The 19,964-nt window shown below is 41.0% G+C and overlaps 1 protein-coding gene across 3 annotated transcripts in view; it reads right to left on the bottom strand.

The window, feature by feature from the left end:
* Nucleotides 1–19,964, bottom strand: part of LOC108894929 (INSC spindle orientation adaptor protein) — a 43,817-nt gene that overhangs the window by 3,261 nt on the left and 20,592 nt on the right. For all 3 annotated transcript variants that reach the window (XM_018693567.2, XM_051073350.1, XM_018693566.2), the window contains exons 3-10: nucleotides 11,622–11,988; nucleotides 11,194–11,246; nucleotides 10,979–11,102; nucleotides 9,866–9,979; nucleotides 4,983–5,108; nucleotides 1,326–1,497; nucleotides 937–1,115; nucleotides 781–847 (exon numbers count right to left, since the gene is read on the bottom strand). In XM_018693567.2, the coding sequence (XP_018549083.1) occupies nucleotides 781–847; nucleotides 937–1,115; nucleotides 1,326–1,497; nucleotides 4,983–5,108; nucleotides 9,866–9,979; nucleotides 10,979–11,102; nucleotides 11,194–11,246; nucleotides 11,622–11,988 (1,202 nt within the window). The remainder of the gene's footprint in view (nucleotides 1–780; nucleotides 848–936; nucleotides 1,116–1,325; nucleotides 1,498–4,982; nucleotides 5,109–9,865; nucleotides 9,980–10,978; nucleotides 11,103–11,193; nucleotides 11,247–11,621; nucleotides 11,989–19,964) is intronic.

The following is a 19,964-nucleotide window of genomic DNA, read 5'->3' as shown; positions in this document are numbered from 1 at the left end:
TGAACCAAAACTGCAGTTAGAAAACAAAATCAATACACTAAAAAAGAAAGAGAGAAATGAGATAAGAACATTAAGCACAGGCCTTCACATGGTTATGTAACTCTTCAAATTTGCTCCACAAGTGCCAAGGCTCACTGTAGCAGAACAATTCAGCTGCTATTGCAGAGATAAAAACTATAACAAACTGACATTGAAATACATTGTGCAGATAATAAATCTAGTTTTCTAAATATTCACTGAAGCAGACAAGAGCGAACTACAAGATGTATTTGGAAATACTTCACATCAGACAAGAATTTAACAGACAATTGCTGATTTATATTACTGATAATGGCACAATCAGAGGCTCAATGATCCAGACTAATACTGAACACTTATACATACATCTATGTTGGAGATAATACTGGGCAGGATGGAATCTAAAGGGACTAAGAAAGACCAGCTGCAGAAAAAAACACATGTAAGAGCAGAAAATATTAACAGAGAGATAGAAGAGTAAAAGTACATGATTTAAAAAGGACATTTTAAATGCAGAGCAGTAACTGAACATGCTCAGCAGCTTATTTATGTGCTTCCAAGCTACCTCACAGATATTACCAGATGCTGCCATCTTGAGGAATAAAGAAGAATTACACTATTTTTCTCAACTAATGGATGTTGGTGTGTAATTCAGTGATTTATTAATATAAATCTTCTTCCATTCAACAGCAGTTTCTAATCAATAATAATAATAAAGATAGATAAGATTCAATCTAAAATCATAGTTGTAAAATAGATTACCTTGCTCTTGCAGGACTTCAGGGGCACACTGCTCTAAGACTGAGAGGTTTGCCAAGATTGTCACCACCTGAGATTGAAACAATGAACACAAGAGTCAAAGGCTTTTTTTCCCTATTTCATATTTGGTGAGAATAACACCTGAATGCACACGCCTACCTGGTCTTTGGAGTAAGGTGTGTCGACTCTCTGGCGGTCTTTGCAGGCCTGCAGCAGGATACTGATGGCACTGAGCTGCAGGAGGATCTCACAGGCCATGCTGTCGAAGAAGGTGATGTTGGCCAAGGCCGCAGACGCGAGGAGGAACACTTCACCACAGGAGGCGCTCTCACACAACTCTGAGGGAATAAGGCATCAGTCACTGAGTACAGCAGCTCCAACATAATACAATAACACACACAATGCAAGAAAGGTAAAACCTTGAAGTGCCCTCTTTGACCACCACATTATTTACTCCGGTATGACATTCTCTCCCGGCAACCAGATCCAAACAATTCTTAGTGAGTCAAAAGGTCAAAGGTGACATTATCAGAGCCGTGTCCACTCACTGATGAGCGCGGTGACGATGTCGTGCATGCTCTCGAGGAAGCTGGCGAGGTGCTGCGTGGACGTGTGGTGAGGCGAGGTGATCTGAGCCACGACCGCCGCCGCCTCGGCCCTGGCTGCTTCCACACTGCTTTCGTCGGTCAAGATGTCCGCCAGACACAGGATCCCATCCACCTACAAATGAGATAACATACAGTAGACATTAGGCACCATATAATTTATCATAGGCCTGTTACATCAATAGTACAGTTTTACATGATGTTAAAGGAAAACAGTCAGTCAAATATAGTCTTCAACAATCAGAGCACTGTGATCTTCATGGGGAATACACTGCCTGTAGTACTGTGTGCTGCTGCTGTAAGTTATTTGATTTAACAATAAGTAAAAGGAGAAGGATTGCACTTCTTCACATATCTACTGAAGGAACACAATGAACACAATGCACCAATACAGAGAATATTTCACACTCTGGCTGCTACCTGACAGTTTATGCTTAGCTCATAAACCCCCTGTCAGAAACAAGGAAATGCTAACATTTCACTGAGAATGAAACACATGTTAAAAACATCAAAACTCACTAACGTTTCATCATCATAGCCAGACAGGTAGTTAAGTGTCCATGGTGTCAGCTTGGCTAAAACTCGTAATGAATGAGTGGATGAGAAACTCTTGTGTATCTGGCTGGAAGCAGCTCAGTGTGTGTGCATCATCAGGTTTGAGGAGGAGCTCAGAGCAGGAAACTGTCTGTTTAAAGTGGAGTTTACTCAGGGGCACGAGGTCATGTTGATCTCATCTTTGTGTTTGCTTGTGTGTGTGTGTGATTTGGTATTAGGTTACAGATGTCTCAGAAAATAGTGAACATGTAGAGCAGATCTTTATCCACTTGGGGGCAGTGTTGCACAGTTCACAGCTGATTGTTCTTCAGCACCTGTCTACGTAAATCTTACATAGATTCAATGTTGTAAACCAGCACACACTCTGCAAATATCCATTCTGTTAAATTAAAATTCATAATCAGAAACTGCAGGGTTGTGTTTTGCAGCTGTGTCCTGAAAAAGAAATGCTTTCCCTGTCACATCAGGAACATTGTTTTCTTTATTAAAGTCACTTTTCAGTCACAGTCATCATTAATATCATTTAAAAAAAGGAACAAACGAATGTTTCTGATGCAATCAACTCTCCTGAAAACAAAAGTTTAGAGACAGGCATGCCAGAGTGAGGCAAACCGTCAGCTCTCAGCCAGCCACACCTGTCAGTCCTCTCTGCTGACGAGCATCAGCGCACCAAGCTTCACAGGGCAATTCCCTATTTTTATCTCTGTGGACGTCTGTAGCAGTGTGCCAGCGCGACCCACTGACGTGGAACAATCCACTCTCCACCCCCTCTCTCCGTTCATCTACCGTCCCCCCCTCCGTTTCCCCCACTGTCCCAACCCGCACCTCCTCCTCCTCCTCCTCCTCCTCCTCCCTAAAATAGGATGTTCCCTAACTCCTCATTTACCGATGTATCTCATTCGGTTTATTCTCAGGGCCAACGCCAAATAACTTTTCTGCATTTTTAAGAGTCATAACAAAGTTTACGATGTTACTGTCACTGTTGTTTTCTAGTTTTGTTTGTGATTGGGGAAATAAATTGAATTGAGGTTCTGTGCTGCAGGAATGAGAGTGCAGAATCTTAAAGTTAGATGCCAAATAAAAATGTGTAGCTTTTCCTCTAAAGTGACACTAAATGAATACTTCTCAGGGGACGGGGTTAAACTTTACAGTCACCAGTTCTTTTTCTTTCTTTCTCATAATCAATACTTTCCCCATTCACCATGTTATGATTACATAATGTTCCAGTTGGGAATAAAACTAAGAAGTATGCTGTATATTCACCAATGAGCAGTGCTGGTGCGTACCGGCCCCTGTTCTCGATCACCCTTCAACGGTGACAGTTGTGTTTCTCAAGCCTGAGCGATCGCCAGTGAGCGGTTGGTAGCGTAGACTTGCCTGACAGCCTCTCTCCCGGGACGAGGCTGCTAATCTGGGGCGGACTTTGGTTCCCGTTAAAAAGTTTTCACACTTGGATGATTCATGCTGTCCCAGCTGCTCTATATGTGAACACAGACACCGTTGTGGCATCATTATTCGCCGGAATCAGGTTATATTTGTCTCTCTGTAAACGCTCGCTTGACACAGGTGCGTCTGTTGTTTATTTTGGTTGAATTCTCGATAGGGAACAAACAAGGACAAAGAAAGAGAGATGTAGCTTTAGTTTCCTCTCTGCCTGTCCCACCCTTTCTTCTTTTACATACACAAACACCAAGAGAAGTCATTCAGATCTAAATGTTTGACCTGTCAGCTCAACGGTCAAGAGGTCACTGTAAATCATGACTTGTCTTTTTGTGTACGTACTGTATAATTCTGCCAACAGAGAAAAACACATACTTAACCTCACGCAGCATGATGCTTATTTTCTCTCTGCCTCCAATTCTAAAATTACACAGTTAGACAGTTCAGTGGCGGTTCACCAAACCCTGAGGTGACTGAACTTTATGAATTCATTCATGAAAATTTAATCAAATGCTGTAAATAGAAAGCCGGAAAACTCAACTGATGCAGTCAAAAGTTTTTCAAAAATAGTAGTAAAGTAATAAATACATAGAGCCGGTGTGAGTCAAGTTTTGCCTCCTAAATGTAAAAATATAAAGGAGCTACATGTAACATCAATTATTCATTATATTACATAAACAAAAGCAGTGTTGCTGTTAAACTTGGCAATCCCTGCCAGTTTCTACACTGCATTTTACAATCAAGTCTGCCTGTAGTAGCTGTTAAAATCATCTGTAGCATGTGTTTCCATCTATGCATCCATTAGCTATACCAATTATTTTTAAGGGACACTGGGCGAGAGGCAAGATGTCAAGTATAAAATGTTACTGTAAATTAAAACGAGTCTATAGATATTTCAGATTTCAGAATGAATAGATTACTTAATTCTAATTAAAGGAAATAAATGCTTTGTTTTCCTGCTAAATCTTTCATTCAACTGATGATGATCCTTCGCTTCCTTAAACACACTTATTGTTACGCCTGTGCAGCCAGGCCTCCTTTTGCTGCCATTGTTGGCGCACAATCACCTGTGAAAACAAACTACAGCCACCCAGTCATAACATGGAAGGTGGATGTGTACTAGACAGAATATACTGTGCTGCTGGGAAGAGGAACAACTGCCTGTCTGAGCTACAACTTTCAGCTGATCAGTGTAAACATAATCTGTCTGGACTGGAGCTAGCCAAGGTATTTTACTGGAAGTACTGTACTTACTTACTTTTGATTAATGTCATCTCTCTCTCCCTCTCTCTGTCTGCCTCATCCACATACCCATTTTTCTATTGCAAAAAAAGTCTGGTTTAGTGCTCATGTATCATTTTCTTCCTGATTTTTTACATCTGGCCATGAACTACAGATGAAAATGCGCCTTATAAGCCAACCAGGGCTCATTTATGTATAATTAATCTGTGAATCAGAGGGCTCTGTCCCTGCTACATACTCAGTTAAACTAAATGAGGGCAGCATTAGTGGTGCAGCAGAAGGTTTCACTTTCATACCGACCATCAAAAGGCTGTTTGAAGGTGAAGAGCTGGTTCTAAGAGAGAGAGAGGGAGATCGATCTACCTTGTCCAGTTGGTTGATGCCTTCCTCCACGCAGCAGATGGATGCCACCGTTCTCAGAGCGTGAGCGTAGAGGTCTTTAAAGCGGTCCTGCCTGCAGATCTTGAACAAGGCCACTACAGCTCCTTCCTGTGAAAGAAGAAAATGCAATGTATGGACTAATCTGGCATGAATAACAAGACTACTTTTTTGTTTGTGTGTCTTTAATAAATATGTATACTTATTTTCTGAGCGCAAACTGTGAAAGTAACCTCTAACATCTAATGTAAACCCACCCATGTTATGTGTGAATATATGTATTAGCCCAAGGGACCTGGTCTTTTATTTTTCATTCATTTATTTGCAGCATTTACATTTTCACGAAGCAATGTTTTCAAAATATAATAAAAGACTGCAGGGCAGGGTGTAGCTAAGTGTGTGTTAATCCAGTCCTGCTGTTTAACAGGCACACCATGACTGTTGTACTGCATATATCATATTCATATATTGTTAAGGTAAAGACAGTGGCAGATTTTGGAGTTAACAGAACAGAAGAGCCCATAGTTTGTAAGAATTTTTCCATTAAGAAGATCCAGCACCACCACCCAATGAGGTACTCTATGTCACATTCATACATATGCAAATTTTTGATTTGTTTATTTGTCTAGAGGACTGTGTTTGGTGCAGTTATCTTTCTCCTAATGCAGGAGAAAAGGGTGGTTAGGTTGGGAAAACAACTTCCATTGAGACTGCAGCTCTCTTGAGACTTTCGCAGACCTGACATTAGGATTCATGCCACCAAATTATACACCACACGTCATAATCAGCTCTTGTCTTGAAGCACACATGATTGTGCAAAATGACGGATCAAATTGCTCCTTGCTAGACTGTGCTGTGAGATCCATCAAGTCCCGCAGACCTAAGCCAAAGGCAGCATGCTGGTTTTAAAGAGTCTAGGAGACCCGAAATGACCGATGGATTTGGCCAGCTTTACTCAGCGAGCCTGCCAACCACAGAGCCTATCAAATGGCTCACACAATCTATCATGTCAGATAAAAACAGCCAAAATATACATATTTCATGAATGGAAAACACTGAGCAGAGAAAAGATGATTTGCTAGCCATAATAGCTGAGTATTTTCTGTTGGATTATGCTGGTGTAAACAAACAGAAATAGCTTCTGTATTGGCCCCACATCTACACTAAAGCACCCCGCTGACAAAAAACACTTGCAGGTATTGAATTCTATTCACTGCACAGATAGATAGAATTACCTGGAGGAAGACGAAGCCGGTAACTACCACCATTATCCTAATAAGGCCATTATACTGGGCTGGCATGTCTCATACGCTGCTAAGGCCATGTTGCTGGGGCTTGGAGTGGCTAATCATCCTGCCCTCTAGCCTGACTGCTCTTCCCTGCTCGCTGCCTACACAATATTGGTCCGCCATGCCTGGAAGAACTGCCAGCACCGACAGAAAGTTTTCAGTAAACCTTTTGAAACTCCAGAGAGGCTCGCAGGCTGATGAAGAGGCTGTTGATCCTGTTGTTTTTTTGTGACGCAAATGTTGCTTTAGCTTTCAGAAATAAGAGTGAATCTGTGGAGAATATAAGAATGGTCTAATGCACCTCTGCACTTTAGATCTTTGGTTAAAATCATTTAGACTTTAAGGTGGACAAAGACTTTAATTGAAATGTGATAGTTTAAATGAGATGCTGGCATGGCTGTAGACTAGACTTTTCACCTCTTTACCTGAATCGCTATTTGTTTCATCATTGTGTCATGCACCTAATTTTGCCCTAGACCTGGTCATTTGCACATTACCAGCAATAAATGAGACAGCTTGTGGAAGTTTTTCATTTTAAGACCATCTGTCTAACCACCCCCAGAAATGTCTCAGAAGAAACATAAAAGCTCCAGTCTGACTACCAGACAATTTAATTCAGTTTTTGGTGGAAGCGCCTCTGTTTGTCTCTTTACAGACTTTCTCCTGCTTTTCCTTTTCACAGATCGTTGGGCTTGTCGGTCGTTCCTTTCCCTTCCCCGTCAAACAACTTGCAGTTCTATTGTTTCCACTGACTTCATCCTCATCCTTTAAACGAAGCCCATAGAACGCGTTTATTCTCACACTCATGCATTTTGGTACTTGCTGCACTAACATCATCATGTGAAACTTGACTACTCGTCTAAAAATGCCTCTCTATCCGTGTGTGTTTGCATGTAAAGGCCTACACAGCGTGTAATTTCTTTCCATCTCATAGTTTTCTGAACTGAACTCTGCGCTCTGGTCTGTTGTACTCGCTCACACAAAGCCTGCAGTTTCTGGAATCGCAAGAGGTTGCAGGCAGTTTACTTCTTTATTTGCAAATAAAAGGGTTGCTGGTATAAAAAAAAAAAAAAAATGCGGTGACCGTGGTCAGTGAAAGGTTGGTGGAAGATTCTGTCTGAAGCTAAACCATAAATGCTTGCTCCAAAAAACACAGTTCATTTTTCCTCTGGAGTTTTATTTCTAAATATCTGTTCCCTCTCTACCCACGTAGTTTGGATGACACGTTGACTCTCGCCAGGCCTGAGTTTCTGCCACATCACGCTCTCCTACACCCTGCAGTCGAAAGCCTTCAGAGCAAGGACACACACACACACACACACGAAGAGTCTGCCAACATGGACACGTTTAGATCAGAATCCATCATGACAGTAGGTAAACACTGAGACAGCAAACTTGCTTGTGCATCATGACACAGTTGCTCTCCAATATTCCAGCTGCTGTTTGATTTATGAGGTGGCACATGGGTCAGTAATAAACACTGTCAGCTCATATAACATTTTTCCTTGCCTTGGTCCTTTCTGGATGGAGTTTGCATATGTGTGTTGGTGTCCAAAGACACGCAGAACAGGTGAAAATAAGACTATAATTTACCCTAAAAATATAAATATCTGTCTAACAAGCATTTATCCTGTGATACAAATATAACACTTGACTTGCTTTGGTGGATTAAGGAACAAATACTGAAGAGATTTTTGTTTGTTTTGTTATTATGTGGGTTGTAATAGATAGAGGCAGACATGGATGGTGTCTGACAATCATTTTTATGATTTGTTCTGACCTGCTTGATATACCAGATGGGTGCAGTTCATTCAGTTGTGACAAATCAGTCACGATTGTGTGATTACTCACAGTCTGACAAGCTGTCAATTAAAAGAATTTGAGAATAAAACACTCAATATGTTTTGAAGTCATGAGTTTTCATCATTAGAGATGAATGATTGTACATCTAATGCCTCTTTTTGGAACATCTCAAGATCATCTGTGCTCCTCTTTTCAGTTTTGCCGCACATACATTTAATATATACAAACAGATTAAATAACTCATCTACATGATTTATTTAGCTCTCTCTCAAAACCTAATTTAGCTTATTTAGAGCTGCCAAATTCAATGATTTTATATTAACAACTGACCACTTGCATGTTAAAGGAGTTTCTCACAGAGAATTATTACTTAACTCTGCAGCTTTAATTAGTTTAGAGTGACTTTCAGCTCATTGTTTTGGTTTTATGGTCCATCACAGTTTTGGTTCAGTCTCACAGCTCTCATTAGTGTTGTTTCCTCCATGATAAACCAATGTTTTTTAAATTCTTCTACAAAACCCATGGGACAATCAAACAACAACCCTGAGGTATTAGAAACAAATAACAAGCAGGACGAACAAAATCATGCAAGCTGGATGGGTGTTAATGCCTAATTATGTCACACTACTCTCATTTTCCCTGAGGAGATGCTACTGCCTGCATCCAGCAGAATGAAACCGACGTAATACAACCTAAAATCTACAAATCTGTTTAACCCCCGTCTGGATATGTACACAATGATTCATCTCTATTTATCATTCTGTCTGCTTCAATACCACACATTTAACCTGCCTCCTTTCTCAGCACAGCACTCACTAAACGCTGTCTGTCAACAGCAACAATGGCAAAGAGATGGAGGAGGCAGAAACATCAGGTCCCCACCCAAGCATTTAAACGGTTAATTGCTGTTCTTCAAAACAAGAGCATGAGTAAAGTCAGCAGGCTGCGGAAAATGATAATGAGTGAATGGCTCGGATATGAGCCAGATGATGCGCATTACTGTAAAGAGCGTGTATGTGACAGTGTGACAGACAGGCGGGTGGAAGCTAATTAATCCAGATGGCAGGTGGACGATGTTTTGTATTGGGTATTCATTAGCAGCCATTGGCAGACAGGTTTTCCTCTCTGAGGGTTCGGCCAGCAGCGCTACAGAGGGAGTTGAGAAAGGTAGAGTGGACTGAGAGGTAAAGACGCCTGAACAACCTGCATTTGTGATCAGTGCTTACTCCTAATGGGAGCTGACACAATTGATCTGACAATCTGGGAGCAAAGATGTGTATGTGTGTGTGTTATTCTATGTGTGTGTGTGTGGGCTATCAGGAAGACTTATCAAGAGTATCCTGGAAGCAGCCAGCTAACTAATGGCCAACTGAGACTTGCTGTCTGGTCTGTCTTGTCTTATCTCACAATGAAATAGCTTTTTAGAGGCATGTATAAAGAGATAGCTGCAGGTCTGCTGGTGTGGATGATGAGGTGGAGCAGATCATAACAGGGGTGTGGCTAGAGAGAAGCAAGGGGTGGGGATGTAATATCAAATGAAGTCACCTCAGCCAAAAAAAACTCAGTGAAGAATATAATACATCACACTGCTGACTTGTCGCTGACGTCAGGATCTCAGACCTCACAGGTTTTAGCACAATCAAATGCGTCAGTGGAGGTGGATTAATCTCAAACAGATACAGTCCAGTGGATATTCGTGGTCCCCATTTAATTACCACTCAAATCAAACCCACGACCGAGGCGGTATAACTGACTCCACCAGTATGCCCACAGTACCTTGGCAATGATGCTGCAGAGCTGAGGTCCGTCCTGTGTGAGGGACAGCAGGTTGCTAATGGCACTGCCGATGGTGTGAACGCTGTCCGATGATTCAATCTGTTTGATCAGGACCTGCGAGAAGATTAAACCTTGAGTCCCTTTTAAATCGTGAACTACAAATGTGCTTTTAAAAACAATGTTGCACAACATTTTAATGTTTTAAAATTAAAGTCTGTTGCCTGTTCATTTTAGTATGCGCTACCACTGGGTGGCGCCAAAGTCAGAAATGATCAACTTCTCCACATTAAAAAAACTAAAGGAAATAAAAAAAATCCATCCTTCATTCTGTAGGGTAAGATTATTTGGAGGTTAGAGATCTGTAGGTGCTGGCTAACTCATGTAGAGTTGTCTTAAATATTGAAATAATTTAACCTGTAAACCATGATAATTACACAATGAGAACATACTGTATAAATATAAACTTTTCTTCCTACAGTCATTTACTCTTTGTATAACATCTAAGACATGAAACTCAATCATCCATCATCTACGTGAGAGTAATCATGGATTCATTAGCGTGAAATAATAAACATGTCCTCCACTTACTTACCTTAATTCTCTAGGTTATACAAAGATGACGTAATCCTCCATTAGTGCAGCCCACATAATGCTCAACCTGTGTTTATATTTCTACTCGACCATTTATAGTTGAGGGAAATGGGAAACTGTACCTCAGTTGATTCACTGCCACCCACAAAAACACAAACACCTAATTCTAACTTTAACCTAAAAACCAAGCTCAGACCCTTAAACAGTCCATTGCAGAGACCAGACCAAAGCAAAACGTCCTCACTTTGGATATTTTTGACACCATTAGCTGCTTCACTGTTTTTCCATCTTAACTAATCTTGAAAACCGTTGGGTTGTGTCCATTAAAGCCATATGTTAAAGCCAGGTGTGGTGTACAGACAGGTGACTGTGAAGGCCACAGCATTTGATTCACATTGTCTTTTGTTATGCATCACACATGGCTTTAACTCACCTTCATGTGACATGGAGAAATTCAACACAATCAGGAAATATAAATATCGTCAAGGTGAGATAAATACAGTATGTTTACATTTGACATACCCGGATCTCGTTAGCTAAGGCCATGTCAATCATGTTGCTGAACGAATCACTGACATCAGTGAGGATCTCGTGGATGGCCTCTCTCATGGACTTAAGGAAGAATTCATCATCAGTGTGAAGGCACCTGTGGATGAGAGAGCAGTTTAACTTGTTACACATCAATTCACTGTTAATATTTTTACTTATGACTGTGTATTAGCTTTTTAGAAAGTTACCTCTCTGTGATATTAGTCAGCTCCATGCACTTCTCCAGCAAAGATTTCTCATACTGCAACAAGTGGTGATAAAACAGAGAAAAGAAGATTTAGGTGGGTTTACCTGGTTAAACAAGGGCTAAATAAAACCAAACACACCTGCAGCCTTTTGCAATTTTGTACTGTTTTCTCTTTTTATGAACATATCACACTGTCATCTGCCTGAGTCTGGTTTTTCTGGACACCTTTGAGATCAAAAGTGTGAACACAAACCAGGATAGATTGATGATTAGTCATCAACAAAGACCTGATCACTTCAAAATCAGATTTGCATATTTTTTTAAATCAGTTTTTCACTTCAGCACACATCTTCCTTTTCTTTGTGACTTCCATTCTGTTACTTTAAAAACTGGTTTCACATTCCCACCACTTCAGAAATCGGCCGTCACCTTCTGCATCTCAGGTGGTGTGCTTCGGGCGGCGCTGTACTCGTGCACCAGAGATCGAACGTGGCAGTTTGCCCGTACGGCGGTGCTGTGGACCCTCTGCCAGCGTCCCTTCTCCAGCCGCTGGAACATCTTGCCGAGCTCCGTGCTGACCACCAGCGCCCGGCGGAGGAGCGTCTGCAGGTTGTTCCTGGCCACGTGGTCCCCTGCACCGACCCCGGAGCCCACAATCAGCTCTCCCTGCTGGGAGTCCTCCTCCACCCCGATGGGTTTGGCCTGGAGGACACACATACACTCCACCTCCGTCATGTGGCGGAGGTCCTCCATCCAGCGCTGGACAGAGTCAACCTGGAGAGACTGCATCCTGGTGCTGTGGAAGGAAAGTAACATTACAGTTGGAGATTAGTGTTTGGGTTTGATTACAGGCCTGTACTGTGTGCACCAAGCTAAGACAGAGACCATTTTTTCTAAGAGGACAGAGGACTAAACATATGCAAAGAGAACCAGTAACTGAAACAGGAATGATGTAAAATCAAGTACCCTGCAGTTTATTTCATGTGTGTGTACCAGTGTGTGCATCGATTTCACACCGACAGTCCAAGACAAGTTAGAGGCCATTCACCTCTTTTGATTGGTATATGCAGAGAAACATCAGTACCTTGCTTCTGAAATGACTTGCTAGGAGGAAATCAACCTAAATTGACTATTTGTTTTCATAGCAGTCACTCATTATTGATATAAAAATGAAAGGTACAAATGGATAGTACTTGTCTGAGATCTGGGAAGGCTGCTGACTAAAGCTTAAAGTGATTTATATGAGAAAACCATAATCATCTTTTCCTCCTCCACAAGAAATAACATGCTTAATCAGTAGAAAATTAAGGAAGCGATCGCTCATAAATCACTCGAACTGTTTGTTTGGACAGTGACAGAACTGCCTGCACCACCCTTGTCCTCTTCTTGTATAATTCCTACTTCTCTTTTGTGCGTGTTATAGTATAAGATTACTTTTTTGTAACCAACAGTGCTACCTAAACCCCTCCTCCAAACAGCAATCAACATAACAGCAATTATGTTAAAAATCTCTGCATACAGTCTGGTATTGTATTTTTCCTTAAATATCCTGTCTGAAGCCAAGGAAAGTCCAAGGTTTTGGACTGTTTTGACTAGTCCCGGCACCCATTCAGTATGTGATTTAACAATGTCATCTACAGTCCTACACAATTATCATTTGAGCCCCTATACATGCAAATAAAATCCACACATCTACTCTCTGAAATAAAAGCCTGTTATCACCACGTTTTAAAATGTCAATAACCACAGGAAACTGCAGTACCCAGGTGAGAAACACCACAGTGAAAATCAATGAAGTGTACTCAAGGTCAATTATCCATTGATAACTGCCGGTTTCCACGCTTGTTAGTTTAACCCGTCATTTCCCCTTGGCAGGGAGACAGCTTTAACAACGGGCTGCACCAAACAAACACTCCTCCACACTTCTGAGCCCCTTAAGCCAGGCTTAAGGGGGCAATCCAGAGTCCTGCACCTGAGTCAAAGCTCTCTGAAAGTGGACAGGTCGATGGCAACAAGAGCCAACTCTGCTTTGAGTCAACACGAGGGAAAGGGTCTCTAATGACGCTTGATATTTCCTCATTGACTCTCTCTCTTATCTGCAGTTTGAGGGAAATAACAGCTCGCTGGAGACACTGGGATACTGCACTGGTATTGAATATTGGTTAATCCGGTCTGAGAGAAGCAATGTGGTTGTGTGTACACTCAAAACAGTTGTTTATCATTGGACAGCATCAACCAACATCATTGCACAACATCTTCCAAGCCATGTATTTGGTTTCAGCTGTGAGCCAGAGCTGGTGAAACGGCACTGAATTGTTAAAAAGCCACAACTTCAATTATATCCAATCCGATATCAAACCATATGGAGGGCAGCTGTTTACTAAAGAAAATCAATATGCAGGTTTGTTAAGGTCAGAAAAAGGTCTCATTAAAAGCTGAGGAAGATTGTGTGATGACATGAGCATAAACTCCTCGTAAACTGCCACTTTTATTAAAGGAACAAAAAGAAGAAAAGGGAAAAATTCTAATGAGGTTTCTTTTATAGCACATGGAAACTGAGGACATTTACAATTTAAAGAACACAACAAATGAAAATGGTTAAACAGAGTCACCAGGACAACATCTATATCTGTTTAAGACACCGAGTGCTTTACACTTATGGGGCACAAATGCACACACTTACACAGACACATTTAAATGCACATACATACATTCAGTCATCATCTGTCAGCTGAGGTGGAATAACAATGTAAAAGCAGTCAGCTGCTGGTTGCAGAGGAAGCTCACCAGTTCAAAACTCTCCAGCAAATAAATCACCCTCAGTTTGGAAAGAGGATGAAGATGTAATTAGCTGTAAATGTAGACTAGAATAAATAACTGCAGTGTTACACTGTGTGGTAATCATTAATATGGAGCTTGTTCTGCTAAGTGGGGTAAATGGCTTAAAAGCGATCAACGTGACTTCTGAAAATGGATGAGATATGAGTTTTAGTTTAACTCTGGGCAATTAAAGAAATTAATTTCTCCTAAATGTTCCCTGCAAATAAAATACTACTGAACCCAGCTTCAGTTTTTTTAAAACATAAGGAAAAACCTCTAAAAGATCACTCCAGTTCTCAGAATGTCTGTCCGAGATTAATCACACTGGTGAATAACAGTGAGTCAAATAAACCACAATTAATTATTCTTTTTCTTTTTTCTTTGACTGACTGATCTGTGATATATTTCCTATCTGTGACTCTGAGAATTCATAAACAAACAACCTAATGAATCTTGGGGGTAAAAATGTGAAACAATATTCCAAATCGGTCCCTATGTGGCAATTTCAAACCATTTTCCACAGTTATATAACAGCATCACATAAGGATGAACCCATCTTGATTTACACGCCCAACAAGCCACAAAACGCTCCCCTCACCGCGTTGAGGGGGGGGTGGGAGGAAAAAAAGATGATAATAATAGGTTTGTTTTCCAAAGGAGGGGAAGCGGTGCACTTCAGCTCGCAGGGAATGACAAATATTTACATGCGGGGCCAAGAGAGGGTCAGGCGACAGCGGCTCCATTATCCCAGACAAGGGATCCTGTGGAGATGAAGCATCTCCTCATCTGCTGGTGGCTGTCGGTAAACTGAAGGACAGTGGCGGCAGCAGAGACAGGAGCTGATTAACAGGAGATATCTGTGTTTTTGTTTTTTTAAAATGCTACTGGAAGATTTAAACTTGTTGTTTTGTATGAGACCTGGAAGCTGTTGTATTAGAGGAAAAGCTCCTGAACCTTAGCAGGAAAGATCTACAGGCAGAATTACATAACTTTCATACGCAAACAGCCAAATGCAGAGATCTGATTGGCCGATCGGTGTCAGAAACGACTGAATCCCATACAGATTTACGAAGGAAATCTGGTTGATGTGCTCAGCTAGTGTCATTGTGAGCTCACTATTTCTGGAACACACCAGGTGTAAATGAAAACTTTTAGATTTTAGATAATTCTTTTTTTTTTTTCATGTGCTTGAGGCACATCAAGTTGTTCTGCTGGATGAGTCACTGACAAGCTGCTGCTCAGATAAACCTCAGTTTCTCTCTCTTTCTGTGTGTGTGTGTGTTCTTGTACTTCCCTTATTTGTAGGGTTAAGTGTTGGCTTTAAGATTAAGGTCACACTTGGGCTGAGGCTGAAGTCAGGGTAGGAGGAGTTGGAATTGGAGTTAGGTTAGGGGCTAACAAATGCATTTTAATGCATGAAACAAACATAAATATCATATTTACGTTATCTCTGCTGAATTATTTTTCACTGTCAGAGGTTTTGTACAAGGTCTTTCAAACTAGTTTCAAACTAGTGATCTCCTAAACTGGTTTTCAACAACAATTTTGGTTGATATTACCATCTACTTTTCACTATAACAACAACACAACAACTACATCTTATATTGAGTTTAGGTAAATATATACTAACTATTAACCATTTCTTATGTAAGACTTTGTGTGTATGATGTGTCATAACTTAAAGTTTTATGGTACAAACAGCTGGGACAACTAGCTCCAGACCATAAGAAGAAAATTCTGCAGATGTCCTGCTCCATTTTCAAGTGTAAAAAATGGCATTTTTAAACTCGAGATGCTTTGTCACACGTGTGAAACTTACAGTAACCCAGTACATTTTCAAAAACCTTCATTCTGTGCCATCGGGCTGCTTTAAAGAGGGAATCATCTGCTGACAGCAGTTCTGTGCTGAGGGAAACCCTCACTGAGCAAAGAGAAAGGAAACACAAAAGCAACACTTGATGTAGCACACATATAACCCAGAATGTCTCATCACAGGGCGTGAGTCAGTTTGTTTGAGGCTAAAAACAGCAACTACGTCTGCATGAAAACACACTGTGAGCATTAATCGCCTAGCGTGTGCTGTCTGTGGGTCATTCACTAATCGCATCATGAACAAAATGAAAATAAATCACAATATACGAATGTGCTTTAAACCACAGTGACTCTCACATCTTTGCCCAACACAGTGTGTCAGCTAACAATGTGGCGTAGAGCTCGTTAGTTAGCGAGCAGCAGACGGGCAGGTTTGAAACCACGCGGTACAGCACCTGTTGTCACTCAAGTATAGCAGTTATTGGACAGCAGGAACTAATTTGTTCTTCGGGGGTGGTTGCCCATTACTAGGCTTGTTCTACATATCACTAGAGGCTTCAAGTGATTCAGGTACTATGTGCAGCACTTCACACATCATGAGCACAGGTTGAGTAATGTCTGCCTCTCTTTGGTCGGGCGCTTGATGAATGGTTTCCCTGCACGTCACGCCACCCTGCTGTCAACTGCAAAAATGATCCTACTGATGTTTTGAATTAGAGTGCAGACACCCTGTGTGGCTCTGTCTGGTTTAATGAAAGTGTGTGAAATTAGCATGTCTTAAAATACAGGATAATAAGATACTAAAAAATTAATTGTGCTACATGTTCAGTTATAGTTTTTATAAAGGAAATCATGAGGAGCCGCAGGAAACTGCACTTTGACAGGGTATTGTGGTGGATTTTAGTGTGATTAAGCTGAAATAATTGGTTGATGGATTCATCAGTGGAATAACAAAAAAATATCTGCTGCTGTTTTGATACTCCAGCTATCTTTAGAAATGCTACACATTCCTAGAATTTGCTAATTTTCTGTCTAGAATGATAGTTAACTGAATATCCTCACGTCACTTTAAGATTAAGGAGTATAATCTGCATTATTCACTATTTTCTGACATGATATGGATACAATTAATCAACTGATTTTACTACAGGCAGAATGATTGCTACTGAAAATAAAAATGTGTTCATCCCTGATTAAATCAATCAAGTGATTTACTTAGGTGCGTAAGCAATTTAACTGTGATGACATGACTTCACCTCAGCTCATGAAACTTTAACAGGCTACAGTCTGGTTAAAATATAAATGGGTACAGTTCAAATTGTCTATTTGGTTTGGTGTGTTCAGACTGAACATTAGATTAATTTTCTATTTGCTTTAGGTTTCTGTTGTACTTGTTTATTCGCCACAGACAATAGACCAACCGCACAAATGTTAGCTTGTGGTGGTTAGCTTTTAGCTAGCTAGCGACTGTGCAGGGTGGAGCCATGTCTCTATTTTTTAGGTGACAGCTCAGACTTAAACTAAACTTAGCAGTGATTGTAGTTCTGTCATTTTGCTTCACAACCCTCTCCTTTATCCTCTGTATGTTCATAAATTGGAGTCAATGCAGCTTTGGGATGTGAATATCTTGCACAAGATGAAACACTTTGAGCTGTCACAGATGATTTTTTTGCCTCTTTCTGAACCACACTCCTCCTTAAATTGACTTGATACTTATTCTTCTCAAACCTTTAGACTTAAACAAACTTGTTTTACTTGCCAAAATCTGCTTGTTGGCTATTTTGAGCTATTGTTAGGCACAATTGAAAGTGCTGTATCCTGTTTATGTTGCTGTCTTTCATAAACAGAAACAAAAAATTGGACAAAAGACTGACAGGCTCTGCGGTTGTGGTTGGATTCTCTATAAAACTATCCATATAACAAATGGATGCATTCGTGGTACAGCCCAGTGAGGGGCTCTGGATAAAAGCCTCCACCAAATGGTTTAAAACAACATCTGGAATTGTCCACCAACTGCATGCAGTATTACTGGAAAGTCAAGCAGCTTATTTGGAAAAAAAACAACCACAGCAACATGTGTTGGTTTATGTTATTATTTCTGCTTTGGATCAGACTGCGTTGAGTTCAGTTTTCTCCTCGCAGTTTTCTGATATAGAAGTCATCCAGCACAATGTTTGCAGGAAGGAGGCCTTCGCTGTGTCTGGTTTGACAGTCTAACGCCTGATGTCACATATGAACAAATGGAAATTTTTCTCAAATACCACAACAGAACCACAGTCCAGCGGGGCAGAGTGAATGGAAATGTGGGCAGAATGAGCTGTGAGATTTTGAGGACCAGACCACTGTGGCTTTGGCTTCAACTGCACGAGGAAACAAGGACACTCTTGTCCCAAAAAGAATTAAATATGGAGGCATATATACAAAGAGACCGAATGGGATGTTAATACATTCTTCTGCTCAAAAACCAGACTATTGCTAAACTTCTTCACACAGCTCCCCTGAAACCTTTCTTTACATAATGCTGCCTCGCTCTGTTAAGAGGTCACAGATGAGCTAAGAAGATGGTAAAAGCATATGGCTTCTAAATGTGCAAGTCACCCTTGTATTTAGGAAGTGCAAGCCTTGATTTTCTGGTCAAAGGTCGAGTCTGCGCTCCTCCCAAAGTAGCATAGAATGGTAAAGGGATATTGTGGCGACTGACTGGTACAGTTGAATCCTGGCAGCAGGGGCAGACATCTGATTCCCAGATGTTTCTGACGGCCTCTAATGTGCAGCCAAGGCCAGATTCACCAAAAACAGCACACACCAAGTTTGTTTCTCTGTCTCTCCATCTCAGTCTGTTCACCTCTAACTTAATTCTCTCCATCATTTGTTCCTTTTCTCTCTGACTCACACTCCTGCCTTAACACATGCCTGGTTACATGCACCCTAGGCATAAAAATACAGCTATCACAGGCATATGTGCAAGACATTATACTGTGGATTTATTCTGTCTCTTCATCTGTGTCTCAAACCACATCCAGCTGACTCTCTCTTCGGGTTCGCTCCCTTTCTCTCTCAGAGTCTCTTTCCCTCACATCAGCAAATCCATACTTTTCCAACGCTCCTCCACAGGCTGCAAGCAAAAGCTGCAACATAAAAATACACATACGCCGACAAATGACGCCACAGAAACCTGGTTAACCTGCCCCGCCAGCCATTTTCAGATTGTAACCTGAAGCCTAGAGTGTCCAGACAAGCTGATCTGGGCAAAGCGCTGGTTCTGTTGTGGAGATGTTTGTCAGCTGAGCGCATGTGTTTGTTCCATCTCTGTTTGCAATTTATTTTAATACAATTCAGTCATTTGGCTCCTTTCATCAGCTGATTTACTGCCATGTGCAGCACAAATAGGATTTCTGTTTTATGAGTGTGTGTATATGAGAGACAGACAAAGAAAGCGAGTAAGAGATGATCTGTTTGTTTCTGTGTCTGGTTGCCTATGTATAGCGTGACAGCTCTACTGATCTGATATCCAAGGGCATTCACTGTGCATCCTCTGCGACGCTGTGTAAGCATTCGTAAACACAAAACTGTCAGAAGATATATATTCAAATTTATTATCAGTCACTGAAATATTCTCAACCACAGCAGCTGATGAAGAGGCTTTCCCCATTTAAAAAAACGAGCAATCAGCATCTGGCACTTGCACAACAAAGATATAAGAGTTTTGACTTGTGTATCTCCACAAGAGGTTTTTCTGGAATTCAGGAGCAACAGTTAATGCAAAGATTGATAGCTGTGAAGGTTTGAAAACACACAATGAGTTTTGGATGAGTTTTCTTTGGCCTGAAGTTAATAAAACATGAGAAACTGGTATTATATTTTAAAGACCATCCGTCCTGCTTGCGTTGGAGTCTGTTTAGCTGATGGTTCAACAGTGCAGAGAGTCCGGTTTAGGTCAGCTGGCAGGTTTACGCTCCCTGTCAACTGTTCGTGACTGCTTGACAGCATGGAAGCAGTGCTGCTCTGGTTTTACTTCAGTTTCTGATTGTTTGGTATGCACACTTTTCTCTCTCTCTTTTTTTTTTTTGCATCTCGAACACATGTGTCTGACAGATTTTTCAGGATTTCTGGTTGCAATCTTTGGCTCTCAGGTGCTGA

The sequence above is a fragment of the Lates calcarifer genome, linkage group LG10 (genome assembly GCF_001640805.2).
Source record: "Lates calcarifer isolate ASB-BC8 linkage group LG10, TLL_Latcal_v3, whole genome shotgun sequence".
Taxonomy (NCBI): domain Eukaryota; kingdom Metazoa; phylum Chordata; class Actinopteri; family Centropomidae; genus Lates; species Lates calcarifer.
The sequence above is the reverse complement of the archived record's forward strand: the minus strand, read 5'-3'. Positions and strand labels throughout refer to the sequence as shown.